This window comes from Euphorbia lathyris, chromosome 5 (assembly GCF_963576675.1).
Source record: "Euphorbia lathyris chromosome 5, ddEupLath1.1, whole genome shotgun sequence".
Lineage (NCBI taxonomy): Eukaryota > Viridiplantae > Streptophyta > Magnoliopsida > Malpighiales > Euphorbiaceae > Euphorbia > Euphorbia lathyris.
This window is the reverse complement of record NC_088914.1, coordinates 56876141-56892263: the sequence shown is the minus strand read 5'-3', so window position 1 is coordinate 56892263 and position 16123 is coordinate 56876141. Positions and strand designations below refer to the sequence as shown.

At 34.6% G+C, this 16123-nt stretch overlaps 1 protein-coding gene across 2 annotated transcripts; it reads left to right on the top strand.

The window, feature by feature from the left end:
* The first annotated feature begins 10680 nt into the window (after positions 1-10680).
* On the top strand, positions 10681-15470 carry LOC136228904 (uncharacterized). 2 transcript variants are annotated; one of them, XM_066017401.1, is made up of 8 exons: positions 10681-10932; positions 11041-11069; positions 11164-11213; positions 11449-11516; positions 12357-12395; positions 12823-12959; positions 13326-13416; positions 15335-15470. In XM_066017401.1, exons 1-8 carry the CDS (start codon positions 10853-10855, stop codon positions 15345-15347), a joined length of 507 nt encoding a protein of 168 aa, XP_065873473.1. In that variant the 5' UTR covers positions 10681-10852; the 3' UTR covers positions 15348-15470. The 2 variants fall into 2 exon arrangements, with proteins under 2 accessions (XP_065873473.1, XP_065873472.1); XM_066017400.1 differs by lacking the exon at positions 15335-15470 and adding an exon at positions 14284-14733.
* Positions 15471-16123: the final 653 nt, after the last annotated feature.

Here is a 16123-nt window from a genome sequence, read left to right as displayed (position 1 = left end):
AGAGTCTGTTTACAGGACAACAATAGGCTTCTCCTTGACATTTGGAAGAACATAAGTCTTTGGTGGAGACACTACACCATAGATGGTCTATTGCAACCCTAAATACATGTGTTGCCTCAAAAGTGTTGCAATTTATATGATTTAATTTGATCTTTTGCAACACTATTTATAACGTGTTGCAATAAACATGTTAAACTAATTTGACCCTTGTATTTTGGAACACTATTTATAAAGTGTTGCAATTGATGTGAAAAAATGCACTTTTTATATATTTATTATTTTTTATATCTTTTTTGAAAATAATATTTTTTTTTGTACATATTAAAATATTTGAATTATATTTTACTAAAATTAGATCGGAACATAGAGAAAGAGATGGCGAGAACATATTTTTTGAAAAATAAAAATAAAATAAAAGTGTATTACTAGTATTTCAAGAAATATTTTTTAAGTGAAAAATAAATTAGAAGTATCTATGTGTAAACATACTAAAGTTCAGATACTAAAAATGTAATTTACTGCTTATAAGTAAAGCGCAAATTAATAATTGAAATTGTTTGATTGGCTAAAACATTAAATAAAAGAGATAAGGTGCAAAAATACCCTTAACATTTACAGTCAGAAGTAATTTTTCCTCTAACGTCTAAAATGGTACAATTTTATCCGGAATGTAGTCAGACACAAACAATTTTACTCCTAACATTGACAAGTTAGGTCAATTTGAGAAATAATTCATCAAATGGTCTTTCTCGATCATGAATTTTGTCATCTATAGTTCACATGTGTGTCATTTTATCACTAATTAGTAATAGATCACAAACATACGATTAAAAGAGAAAAAAATATAAAAAAATATACTGTATTTTTGTACGAGATGGACAAAAAAAATTTAAATATTTCACCGAAATTTAAAAATTTCAATTTTTAATTATATTATTAAATTATAAAAAATATGAAATCTTTTTTTAAAATCAACACACGTGTAATTAATGTAGAATAAGGAAGAAAATATCTGTATTTTATAGTAATGTCTGAAATTGACCCAACTTATCAACGTTAGAGGTAAAAATTACTCTTCATTATCAATGTTAGGGGTAAGATCGTATCATTTTAGACGTTAGGGGTAAGATCGCATCATTTTAGACGTTAGGGGTAAAATTGCTCCTCGGGGTATTTTTGCACCTTATCCCTAAATAAAATAAAAGTTAAAAGTATTATAATATATTAATAAAAGTACAACGAAAAGAATAAGGTGGTTATTTTATTTTATGTTTTTGATGTGGATGTCCTTTTTTATCATCCATATGGTGCATTTTATATCAGAGATATGTTTTGAACTGTATGCAATTGTTAGTGAAAAGAGAAGAATTTAATTGTATCCACTATTACTCTCATTTCAGTGTGCTTGAAGACGGATTCATGGGAATCATATCATCTTCCAGTTCTTGTTGATATCGTAGATTGGTGAGCAATACCAAAGCAACAAACACATCATAATTTTCATGGGAATTTTAACTACAAAGGAATGAAGGAATTGGGTCAATGGCTGAACTTTTAGCTTTGAGGGAATGCCAAAAAATTGCTCAAGTAGAGAATCAACAAGAAAAAGATGTTAAAGAAAAGCATGTTGCTGAATCGTCTTTGCCCCAAAAGATTTTTCTAAGGAGTTTGAAGGATAGGTTACATTATGATTTTATTATATTATTTTTATTATGTATTTTGGATCATGTGAGAATTTTAAATTTTATTGTTAACATATTGACCTATTATGGATTTGTATTTGCAATTAAGGATTTTTTATGATATTATTTAAATTTAAAAATTGCTATTATATTCAGTTGTTACATTAAAAAACTTTTAAATTGTCAAAGAAAAAGTGTTCCTTAAAACAACAAAAAATGTCATTAAAAAACGTTAAATTAAAAAATGTTGCCAAATTGTGTAATAAAGAGTTGCTTGAAACAAAAAGATGTTAAATTAAAAAGTGTTGCAAGAAAGTTTTAATGTGTTGCTAATAATTTTATTCGATAATAGTGTTACATGTTCTATAGTGTAGGCAACACTTTTACTTTAGTTGCCATTGGGTATGAAAATGTTGCCACTGATATTTGTAGCAACACTTGTACCGATGTTGCTAAAAATGTGAAATAATGTTGCTAAAGACATCTTTGGCAACGTGCAAAAAATCAACACATTTTTTTGACAAAAAATGTTGCCTAAACGTTTTTAGCAACACAATAACGACTTTAGCCAACACTTGTTCAGTGTTGCTACAAACCATCTATGGTGTAGTGAGAGGACTTGGAATTTGTGTTGATGTCAGGAGGACGATTGTGAACAACTGCTTGTTGAGTTCTACGTCTAGCGGGCCTCTTTGCCACCATCCAGGGACCAAAGTTCCCTTCGTTCCCCTGGTTCCCTCCAGTTATCCCCACACTAATCTCAACCCTCTCCTTAACAACCTTCTCCCTTTTAGGGCACCCCTCCTGAGAATGACCATACATGCCACAATCATAACAAATGTTATGTAAGCCTTCATACTCAATGAAGAACACTTTATCATGAACACAGAATTTTGATAGCAAAGGTTTAGCCAGATCTACATCTATACAAACCCTAACAAACTTTCCCCTAATGGCCCCAATTGTAGTTTTGTCCACGTGGTGGACCTTTCCAACTAGACCTCCTATTTTACTAAGAAATTTTTCACTGTAGTACTCAATGGGAAGGCCTGGGAACCTTACCCAAGTCAAGATCCTGTTAACCGAACAATCGTGAGGATTAAAATTAGGAACCCAAGGCCGGAAGGCCAAAACATGATTGGAAATGATATATGGGCCTCCCTTAATAACCGAATTATAATCCTCAACCCTGGTAAATTTAATGACATAGTAGTCATTTTCCAGGTCAGTAATACTGACTTTACCTTTCCTTGCCCACTACGCTTGTATCCTTTGGGCAAAATAGTTAAAGTTAATTCTCTTACCCAGGACAGTAACTATTAAAGACACATTCCACTTCTCTCTGAGCTCACGCTTCTCTGCAGCGGAAAGTCTAATGACCGGACAGAGAGGATCCTCCTGGCCATTCTCCTCATCATCAGAATTCGAGAACATATCATCAGATTCTCCCACCATTAAAACTTCCTCTAAACCCGACTCTTCCTCAACCACCCCCATAACCGTATCCTTCCAAGAGTTTTTACCAACCTCATTCATCTGAACCCTAGGTCTGGGGGAAACCGCCTTCCCTTTAGCTCCTCCCTCAACACCAACCATATCCGATTTATTAGAAAAATCCTGCCCCGAGGCTGCCTGCCTCCCTGCCGCTGCCCCTGCCTGCCCATCGCTGCCCGGAGAAGTACACCCCGCGCTAGGCACTGCGCCGACAGCCTCAGCCCACCGCCCGGCCGAGGAGCCGGCAGCGCCCGGGCAGTGCCCGGCACTATCGGCGCACAGCCCTGCGCCAGGTACCCCCCGCCCCGCATCTCCCCCCGAGATTGGGGGAGCCTTGCCCCCGGCATCAGTAACCACTGTCGCCCGCGGATCTCGTAGATCCGCCCCCAGCCGCAAGGGCGCCTCCTGCGGCACCGCCCCATCCTTACCCACGATCCCCCTACCGACGCCCCGATCCTCCCCTGCAGCCAATCCACTGAGCACCCCACCCCGATCTCCTCCAGGCGCACGCCCTCCACCATCCTGCCCCTCCTCACCCCATCCCACCAGGCCGCCGCCCCCTTCCCTGCCGCAAACCCCCTCCTGATCCGACCAGTGACCAGCCGCCTCCAACCCCTCGCCGCCCACAGCCCCCCTATCCCTAACTCGTTTCACCATAAACCCTAGCCGAGAGAGAGAGAGAGATTAATTGTGTTTCATATATTATGGTTAAGTTATTAATATTTAGTTTTCAATAAAAAAAGATGATTAATATATGTATATATATATATATGATCCAAAATTTAAATATTTATATAGTTATGATGGTAAGAATTAAAATAATGATAATAAAATAAACTTATAATAATAAAAAGAAACCAGTGCATGACACATTTTAGATGACATGTCAATATTTTGTTTTACTCAAAAATACACATGTCCTACATCATGTCACAAATGATTTATAATTGCCATGTATGTAACATGTGTCTTGATATTAGAAAACTTGTCACTAAGATAGATTATGGAAATCATGGTATATACATGTATAAGTTATTGACATAGTTAAGAAATATAAAAAGAGGAAGATGGTTTTAATTGTTTTGGGAGATATATCAAATTTTAGGTTAAGGAGTTATTGAGGAAAAACGTTTTACTTTTAGCAACAGAGTACACCGATTAATTTTCGGTGACTAATGAGGACGTTTTTGGTGACTGACGATGACGTTTAGGATCAGTTGTAAACGGATCGCACCGATTAATTTTTGGTGACCGACAGACGTCATTTCGGTAACTATATTTTAGATTTAAATTATTATTTTATTTAAAATGTTATAAGTATGATCTTGAGTAAGTTAGGTTCCATTTCGTTAAATTTTAACATGTTTACGAGTAGTGATTTATCAATTCTATATTTTACTAATAAAATATAAAATTTAGAGAGTTGTCCTTTAGATTTATCGAAGCGAAAGTTCAATTCGGTATTAAGGCTTTTAGTAGCGCCACGAGTTTAGAGATATATCGGTCCAAATTATCAACGTCGGTTTAAATTAGATATCAAAATAGACCCATAAAAATAATTGATTATTTTATATTGTATTAACATAAAATTTGTACAAGCGTTTGGAATATAAAATTCATACGGATAGACTCGTAGCAGTGTCATGAGTCTAACTGAACCTTCGACCGTAGTTAACGATATTAGTTTAGTTTACACGTTACAATTCCGATAGTCCGATAAAAGTGTACGAAAGTAGTCTGGTAAAAGTGTTTGATTAAGATTTTAGAGACTTTAAATTGTTGAGTTAAATAAGTTATAAATTAGAAGGACTAATACCGATATTTGTTTAATAGAGTCTATATCAATTTGAATATAAAATTAGGACGAATATACTTTTAGTAGTTTAATGTGGTTTAACAAGTCTAATAGTATTCTTAATCCTAATTAACTATTCAGTTTAAAATTTTTGTTTCGGTTCGATGGCAGAAAATAGTCCGATAAGAATATTTAATTTTAAACGATATTGAAATTTTATCGAGACAATATTTTGAGCTATTTAATTCTTGAGCTATTTATTTCTTGGAGTTTAGTTAAATTATAAAGCGGTGATTTTATATGAATTTTTAACAATTTTAGTTATATTAAAAGATTATCTAATTTTAACCATTGTGATTATTTTTATGAAAATAGTTAATTGAAGTCAAGTGGTTTTATAGTGATGGAATTATTTGGAAATTTTACTGTGAAAGAATATTTGAACATATTATGATTTTATGAGTTTTATATCCATCTAGAGTAATTCAGATTAGGGGTGGCAACGGTGCGGGGCGGGGACGGTATTGCATTTCCCATACCCTCCCCAATTGTTACGGTGACGGTTTCGGGAAATCCCCATTAAATGATTCGGGGATGTTTTTCATACCCATCCCCTCCCCATACGGATCCCCACGGGTAACGGGGATTCCCCATACCCAATAAAAAATTAATTACAAAAATTAAAAAAAAATAAATAAATTATACCAACGATTACTGGTAAAATGTACCAGCAATTGCTGATACATTTTACCAGCAATTGCTGGTTAACGCAAACCAGCAATTGCTGGTAAAATGTATCAGCAATTGCTGGTAAATTGTAATATGATCCCCTACAAAATGCTGACTAGAATTAAAATACATATAATTATGTAAGAAATTCAAATATTATAGAACTTAATGTAAGAAATTTAATACAATAAAATAAACCAAATACAAATTGAAATAACATCCGAAGTTGTTTTCATAATTGCAAAGCATAATCATTTTGTTGCGTTCTTGTTGCCCTGACTTTTTTTACTCTTGTTTTCATCAATCTGTAAAATATAAACATTAACTTTTATATGCATTCAATAATAAATTAACAATGAGACGGGAATCTCCACGGGAATTTATACGGTAACGGGACGGGGATCCCCACGGGGCGGATATAGCAATTCCCATCCCCATGCCCTTTTGGCTTTCGGATAAAAAAAATTCCCCGTCACCATCCCCATCCCCAATTTTTGCGGTTATTCCCCATCCCCGTCGGTTCGGATACCCGCGGTTTTCGGATAATCCCCTCCCCGTTGCCACCCCTAATCGAGATTGGTGGTTTTGATATTTGAAGACCATGTTCAGTGAGGAACATGGCCTGTGTACACAGTGTAAAGACCTAGTCGGGTATTGGCAGTGAAGCATGGGGTAAGACCAATACGAGATTAGGCAAGGTTAAAGAGACGTCTCGACTATGTGATATATGTGGTTATGGATTGATACATAAGGGGAGAAACTCTAGAATGTATATAAGGTTTTATGTTTTCGGATATGAGTTGATTTGGATATAGGGTTTTATGTTTTCGGATATGAGTTGATTTGGATATAAGGTTTTATGTTTTCGGATATGAGCTGATTTGGATATAAGGTTTTATATTTTCGAATATAAGTTGGTTTTGGGTAAAAGGTTTGTTTGCTTACGAATTGGTTTGGTAAAACGTTGGTTTGATAAAACGCTTATTCAATTTGATCCGTTTATTCAATTTGATTCGTTTTGATAAAATGATATATATAGTAATAAAGTGAATTATACAATTAAATCATTAGCGTGTCAATCAACGAGTCGATAAGTTAATCTCACTACCTAAAAACAGGTAGAACTACGTGGCTTTGATTCCCGGTTTAAATAATTAAAAGATGTTCGGGATACGTAGGAAGCTCGATAGAATTATCGAGTCCAAGCCAAACAATTAATAAAACTTTAGGTAGTCCGAATGAATTTTTATCTATTAGAAAATGGATTCGTGTTTCAGACCGATAGACGTTTGTTATCCTGTTTTCCGTTCATACCCGATGCCGTTTTGGGTCGGGTGTGACACTAGCCCAGCCCATGAACTGGTCTAATTAAACCTAACAATTGAGTTCATATAAAGCCGAAAATCCAAATTTTAGTTAGAGTAAACAATCGAAACGATTACACTTAGCAATTTATAAAAAAAATATATAAAATCTTTATTTAGTCATTTTGAAAAAAAAGACAAAAAAAACATGGATAAGGCAACGAGAGGTATGGAACAACATAATTGAGAATAAAATAACTACTACATATGAAAAAAATCGAATAATTACCTTTGGAAACATATAATTTCCTGTAAGACTTTTGAATTTCCTCCGTTTTGTGTTTTTTTCATCTTCTTGTAACTCTTACTTTCTTTTACTATTTTAATTAATGAGCTAGTAATTGACAATAAATAATGTGTTAATATAGTATCAACGATATAGAGATAATTAAAACTCATTAACTCATTTATTCTTTTTGCTTCTACGATGCCAACTAAGCCAAAAACCCTCTAAAACACTTCTTGTAAGTTCTCTCTGCTTCCGCTATTATATATAGTATAAATTAATAAAATATATTATTTTCAATAAAATTGTTACACATATATTAAATTTATAGTTAATTATTTTTTTGGAAGAACAAAAAATTATACAAAGTTACTTTTTAAAATAATCTTTGTGTTTTGTAAATTTAAATTATTTTAAAACAAAAAATTATTATAATTGTATGCAAATGATATATAAATAAAAAATATTAAAATGTTAAATTTTTATACAAAAATTTAATCGGCCGCGCGAGAACAATATTAGTTTATGTAATTAGATTAGAATTGGATTAGATTTGTAATTAACCAATTTACCCTAATTCTTCTAACCAAACAATAGAATTTTCGACCCCCATATTGCTAATAGGTATATTCGGCCAACTCAATTATTCTCCCTACTACTGTTTCGTTCTTCGACTAGCATCGGTTCTATCTGGATAGTTGTTTGTGCATCTGATTTTGGAGATCGACTACTTTATGGATTCTACAATAGTGTTTAGAAGAGACAAAACAGGTAAATTTTATTCCTTAGTGAATTAAAACGGCTTTATTCAATCAATAGTTAACGAACAAAGATCAAACTCAAAAGATTCTAAATACATTTTTAATCGCAATTCCACTGTGCTATAATTGATTAACTGGATAGAATCCCTAACAGATTCCACTAGAGGAACGAAGGGTGCACGAACTAACAAAACAAAGAGTTTGTCCAAACATAGACTAAGATGAATCGAAATAGTGGCAGGTGATTCGAAATCATTTAATTTTTTAAACAAACTAATCGATCTTTTGATTTTGAAAAGTCGAGTCAGACACGAGCAGTGATAAAATGAGAATGACGATTAACAAGTCAACAACCAATGGTTTTATCAAACTGTGGACATGTCCAACCAAATAAGAGGCATTCTACTAGTGAGCTAAAACGTGAGAAAACCAAGAGACCCTATCAGATCCTATGAAGGCAACAATCGGTGAAACAAGAGCTTGATCCAATTTGATGGAGGTAGATTTCAAAACCATCGATGGTAAAACCCCAGGGTTCTTTTTTAGTTTTGGGTTTCAACTTCAACTTTAAACTCACTTTGAGGGAGAAAGGGAAGAAACCCAAGGCAGAAAGTAGAGACAGAAGTCAGAGACCAAAGGAGGCAAGAAATGAAACAATGCTTGAACCTTGGGAAAGACAAGACCAAAAAGACCTTGTGTTTCCTCGTCAACCTTTGCGGCGGAAAACTAAAAAGATCCAGTCATATGAACAAAATCAAAAGATGGCGAGTGGAAACAACTGGCTGTTGGCTGAACAACTAGTTTAACGGGTTCTATCTAGCGACTTTTCATCAACATCAGAAGTTCGGTAAATCCACGTATTTAAATACTTGATCAATGGTGTAAGAATTCTTACCATTATGTTTTGAATAATGACCGAGATATTATTTTCTTGAGGTTTTGTTTCCATTGTGAATGTTGGTACAATTTGCATTAAATGTATTTGGATACCAACATTCACATTTTTATATTATGAATACTATGATATTTCTTTTTGTTCCATTTGTGAGGTGCAAATTTGAAAGAGAAAGCAAAGGTCAAAGCAATGAGAATGTGAACAAGCAGAAATTGGAGCAAATATCAGACGATCAAAGTTTTTGAAGGTTTTGTTTGGCAAGTCGACATCAATGGTTTTTATCAATGCACCAAACCATTTCTCCCGACCGCCGAGGATGACGATCCCTCAAGTGGGGGATAGTACATGGGAGGAAATGGGTCCTATATTGACCCCCTTATGGTATATTATGGTAGATATATTAAAGAGTAAAATAGATTAAGATGGATAGAGAAAGAAGACTCAGATGAAGATCCTTAGAGTAAGAAGACTCGAATGAAGATCCTTCATAATAGAAAAGAATTTTTCAAGATTTCAAAAAGTTTGAAAAAGTACTCTTGCTATTGTTGAGGAGTGGGTTTACAATAGCAGCGTAAGAAAAGTTCTTCGATCGAAGACGTTAAAGTTGCAAATTGCAGAAAAAGCGGAATGATGGTTGAATTTGAAACCATTTCCAAAGACAAGACATCGTGGAAACTCAAGCAGAGTTCAGGTGCGAGTGGAGATCAATTTGGGAAACAAGAGTACAGACAACTTGGTGGAACCTCGTTAGCATTCGAGTAGGAAGTAAATCTTTTTCCAAAGAAGGCGAGCCCAATCAACGGGGACGTTGATCCTCATAGTGTGGGAAAGTGTAAAGGGGGCATCAACGGGGACGCTGATGCTCATTGTGAGGGAGTTTGGCTATAGACAAACTTAACTCCAAGCATTGATAAGGCTACAAGAAGGCTTCGACATGAAGTAGAGGATGGAGCATATCGACATACGCTAATGGAGGAGGTCGAGTTGGTATAAGAAACACTATAGGGGACAAGGACTACATCTGGCGTTGGATCTCCCTCGCTCCCTAGGTTAGTTGTATGTACTAGTTTAAATGATCCACCCTCGTCAACTAAGGACAAGAGAGTCGAGCATATATCATTCGTGAATGGAGACAAATGTCTCCATAGAGGGAATCTCTATGGACATAATGAGGCTCCCAGATAGCCCATAATGCATGCCCATTATAAAGTGAGGTTTGAACATAGTGAGTCTCTCCAGAACGAAATACCGATGGGACACTTAAAAAGGGATAGACCCTTTTAGTAGGAGTTGGTTGAACGAGACTTGGGGAAAGTCTTGGCACCATACGAGGTTTTGGTGCGGTTCAGACCTGACATCGTGACACATGGCATATCATACGCCTTATATGGCGCGTGTGATACACACACCATATGAGGTGTAGATATACCATGTGTGGCTATGACTCTCTCTTTTTAATGTTTTATTGCAATTTTAATCCTTCTTTTTTCTTTGTTACTATATATAGTAACTTACTTTTTTTATTTTTTTTGTAACATCAATGTAACAACTAATCATGGTTAGGTATTTCAAATTGATGGAAGTAACACTTTTATAACCATCATTAGACTTGCTGTTAGTGAAGTGAACTTGAGTTATAACGTTGATTTTAGAAGTTAACGTGTCATAATGAAAGTAAAGCAAATTATAAGGGTTATATGAATGTAATTTACCCAAAAGAAACAGCTTCCGAGATGCACGTGTGTAAACAAACCCTACTCGGCAGTTGCAGTCGCCAAGGTCTGAGATGGAAATTGGTTGCTGTTCCAATTCTGAGCAAAACAATTCTAACTCCACTATTATCTGAAGCAAAAATTCTGCGCAGAAAACCTTACCTCAGCTTCTCTCGCTGCTATACTAATATATAATGGGACATAACAAACCCAGGCGATCAAAATCCCACATTTCACATCGTGGCCAATTCAGCAGAACCAATCAACTTGATAGGTAATTCCAGTTTTCTAGCATAAAATTCGTATATCTGTAATGATTTTATTCTTCAGCTGTAATGGTTTTATTCTTCATCTATAATGCTTCACGGCTCTGCGTTTGCAGGGAAGATGAGTCTCTGCCTTCTGATCAAGGTATTATTTCAATGCTCCTGTCTTTCTAAGTGGTTTGGTTTCTATGAAATAAATTTCTCATTCTTTTTCCTAATAAATGAATTGTGGTGTACAGTTCCTGAAGAGAATACTACTTCCTCTCCCGCAGTTCAGCTTGCTATGTGGGTATGCATCTTTCTATTTTTCCTCTCTCTATGTTCTATCACCATCCGTTGATGTCCGCTTGCGTCCAATATTATTTCATTTTGTTAGCGATATCCATTGCTTGATGAATTTGAATGATCAAGTGCAACTTCAATTTTACTGTTCCTAGTCTCCTACTGCTAATTTGATTACTACTTTCCTCTAATTGATTTTGGATTGTAGCACCGAGTCTAATTGATTATTCCCTGTTGTTCAGGACTTTGGACAGTGTGATGCAAAAAAGTGCACAGGGAGTAAGCTTGCAAGATTTAATTTGTTGAAAGAAAGTATCTGTTGAATTTTTCCTATTTATATTTCAGTTCACTATTCTTAATTGAAGTTTGTCTTGTTTCACCATATCAATATGACCAATTTTTGTACCACTATTATGTGATCCTGAATTAAGCTATTTGAAATGCTTAAAAAGCTAGAGAATATACCCATAATAACTTCAATTGTTATCAATTTACAGAACTTGTGCTAGTAAAATTATATGATGGCAATTCAATGCATAATCTATATTTTTACTTTTCCTTTCCTTTTCTTTCCTTTTCATTTAACTGGGTGGCGAGGGAGGGCTGAAATGAACTGTGGAGATAGCAGCAACTCAGAGTAGGATATAGATCGTTTGTACGTAGGAAGTAGTTCTATGAAGACAAACGTATTTTTTTTTTCTAAAAACAGTCCTGGAAAAATATAACCTTACTCACCTATTGAAAGAAATAAGGTGCAAGAGGGTCAAAATAGTGTTACTGCAGTGACTTTTGTGCTGGTCAATCTAGTAATCTCACTAATGGAAAGTTAATGGTCCATTTCTCTATAAGAATAAATGCCAATGCGGTCCAATATGTACTTTTGCTGCTTCAGTTACTAAAACATACTAGCTGATATCACTTATGTGTTTAAGGTCACAGGTCATCATTTGCAGTCCTGAACTTTAGACTGCAGGATGTTTGACCAGCTAATTTGGTAAAATACTAATTAGTCAAAATATAGTCGCTCTTAATTTTGATGGATCAGTTCATTTACATTTTGTTGGACAGGTTTTGCATGAAACACTTCCAATTTTGTTAGATAGATTACTTTTGTGCCATTATTGAAATTATCAAATGACTTTGTGCAGGAGTTGCGTGTCAATAGTGGCTTTGGAGGTATTGCTTTAAGGTAACAGCAGCTGCAGTTTCTCAGTACCTTCGAATCATCTGATGTTTTTTCTGCAAATGGCTCATCCTTCCATATGTTTTCAAGTGTTTTTTTTTTTTAGTTACTTTGTTCACACATGCCCTGGATTCCATCTATTTGTTGGATGCATTGAACCCAAAAGCATTCAGTTAATTGACTGTGACTTAGATGTCTCTGTTTTTTAATTTTAAGATGATGCTGCAGTGGCATTAACCTGATAGAGAGAAAGCAATATAAGGCATGGTTGATTTTATTCAACTGAAATCTTGAGAAACTAGCAACCACGTGAAAGATGCAGTTTGTGGGGACTTCTTACTATATCTTATTCCTGAAAAGTTCTCCATAGCTTATGTTAGGATTGGTACATCATTTTTTATTCTTATAAGCTTCTGTGCTTCTCTATTGGCAGTCCTGTTGGGAGTCAATGTGTCTCTAAAGATGATTATAGCTTGATAAAGATGAGAGGATTAGCTGTTGTGGATTGTTCTTGGGCTCGTTTGAGTGATGTTCCATTTGTGAAACTGCGGTGTCCTGCTCCTCGCTTGTGTACGAACTCTAATTTGTCTTTGAATAATACCTTTGAAAGTAAATTTTTTTCCCCATAAGTGTGTATGCCCATTGCAGTTTACTCTATGTTTGTGCATATGTATCTTGTAAAGGTATAACATGAGGGTTTTCTGATTATTTGTTGTGCATTTTGTGCTTCACTTCTGTTTCCAATGATCCTTATTGTATATAAACATCAATGTAGATAAACTTTTTATTGTGCTTATCTAATAACAGTCTCTTTATTATGTCTATTTAATAACAGGGAGTATATTAACTAAGTCGTTTACATATAGTTATATATACACATACTGATGCCCATTGAACTGCTTTCTCATAAATTGGAAAATTTATTGTGCATTCCAGTACCATGGCTTGTCGCAGCAAATCCAGTAAATTATGGCCGACAGTGTGAGCTATCTTGTGTAGAAGCACTATCTGCAGCTTTGATAATTTGGTACGTGTATTAACAACTCAATCTTACATGAAATGTGTTATTATCACTGTTATTAGAATCCTACAATTCACGATTTGAATCGTACTATTCGATTCAGCTTTATTTCGAGCTAGATCTATAGGGAGAATCTAAATCATAACTGAAGCTTACGATTCGCAATTCAAATCGTACGATTCGATTCAGCTCTATTTTGAGCCGGATCTTCATCACCGTTCATCAAAACTTTCAACAACACTAACTACTAAACCCACCCTCTTCTAGTCCGATTGTTATTTATCAAGTTATCAACTCAAACTAGTTCCATGCCATCATTATCAAGTTGACAACAAGGCAAAAAAACAGAGTCAGAAACTCAGACTCTACATCGCCATCTCCATTAAGTTATTATACAAAATCTGATTTATAAATTGGTTTTATTAGGATTGCATTTGCATTAGATTTGAATTTTAAGTACTTAGTTGATATGATTTCTTTATTGGAATTAAAATTGCATTTCTAGGCTAATATTCGATAATAATTCGAGTTCAACATGTTAAATATTTTATTTTTTATAATATTATGAATTTGAACCGAATCTTACGATTCACTAGTCACAAAATGAGGATTTCGATTTGACACCTATGGTTATTATATCAATTTCTAACCTGAAAAGGATTAAATAATTATTAGTAGCTAAGCTTTAATTGGAAAGAACAGGTTATTGATAATTTGGCTATCAGTTTTGTTTGTCTTGAGTCCTAAGTCCTACATACATCATTTACAATCCATGCATCCCATAGGATCCTTAGTAGAGGTTTTTTTTTTTTTTTTTTTTTTTTTTTTTTTCAAAAAGGTTATTTGGTTAAATGACTGAAATTAGTATTGCAGCCATTTATCTTGTTATTGAGAGACAAGATATGGGATCCAGGTGAGACGATTATGTCCTTCAAGGATATTAAGATGCTGAGGAGTTGCTTTATCTGTTGTATCATTGTATGAGAACACTGCTCTTTCTGCTGAATATTAAGATGCTGAGGAGTTGTTATTCTCTGCATCTTAGCAGAGCAGAAGTTTTCACTTAATTCTGTCTGAGGACCTCCATTCTTGCATGTAGCTATTCTAGCTGCAGCCTTCAAAATATTGCATTATCACAAGTTACACTTATTCTTTAATCTGCTAAAAACCTCTTTGAAGACAAAAGGAAGTTACATGAATTCTATTTTAGATACAAGGATCATCAGTAGATCTTCATAAACTTTTAACTACAAATTGAATATTGGGTTAACCTTTGTGGAGTAAAATGGAAAATTTTGAACTGAAAATAGAAGGATATACTTAGTCTTATTCTTGAATGGATTCAGTTTCTTCTTAAGGATCCATTTACAACCTATTGGTTTACAACCTGGTGGTAAGTCTACTAAGTGTCAAGTTTGGTTTGACTCAAGTGAGTCCATTTCATCATTAATGGCTTCTTGCCATAAATCAACATCTAATGAGGTTAAGGCTTCTTGTATAGTAAGTGGATCCTCTTCTACTATGAAAGCGTAAAAGTCAGAACCAAAGTCTTTAGATACTCTAGGTCTCTTACTTCTCCTAGGTTCAGATTCCTCAATCTCTTTTTGTACTATAGGTCTAGTAGCAGGTATGCTACTCGATGATGCACCCCCACTATTTCTTAATTTAAAAGGAAACCTATCTTCATAAAAGTCATCATCATTTGACTCCAAGATGACTTTTGCATTCAAATCATAGAACCTATATGCTTTGCTATTCACAGCATATCCAATAAACACACATTCATAAGCCCTACTAGCAAGTTTGACTCTCTTAGGGTCAGGAATCCTAACATAAGCCAAACAACCCCAAGTTCTAAAATATGAAAGACTAGGTGTTTTATTTTTCAAGATCTCATAAGGAGAGATTTTGCTTCTGGATTTAGGGACCCTGTTTAGCACATAGCAAACAGTCAAAAGGATTTCTCCCCACCAATGTGAGGCAGCACCTGAACTAAGCATAATAGCTACTACAGATTCGGTAAGTGTCCTATTTTTCCTTTCAGCCTTTCCATTCATTTCTGGTGAGTAAGGTGTTGTGGTTTCATGTATAATGCCATGTGTTTTATAGAAATCAATAAACAGGCTAGAACCATATTCTGTGCCTCTATTGCTACGAAGTCTCTTGACTTTCCTATTGTATTGATTTTCTATTTCAACTATGAACAACTTAAACATGTCAAACGCTTCACTTTTATTTTTCATAAGATAAACAAAAGTAAAGTCAGAACAATCATCATAAAGGTTATAAAGTACCGTTTGTCATTTCTAGTCAACTTTCCATCTAATTCACATATATCTGAATGAATTAAATCTAGAGGTTCAGAATCCCTAACAACAGATTTATGAGGTGTTTTTGTGATTTTTGCCTGACTACAATAATCACATTTAAGAAATTCATTCAAATTCAATTTTGGAATTAATCCTAAGTTACTCATATTTTTAATGATACGCTTATTAACATGACAAAAACGAGCATGCCAAACATTAAAAGTACACAAGGAGTAAACAGAAGCATTCACTTTATTAACCTCAACATTCAACTTAAACATGCCTTCAGTAGCATAACCTTTTCCTACAAATACATTGTTCTTAGTCAAAGTAAATAAATCTGCTCCTATAGTCTGAGTAAAACCAGCCTTGTTGAGAAGATAGCCCGAAACCAAATTTTTCCT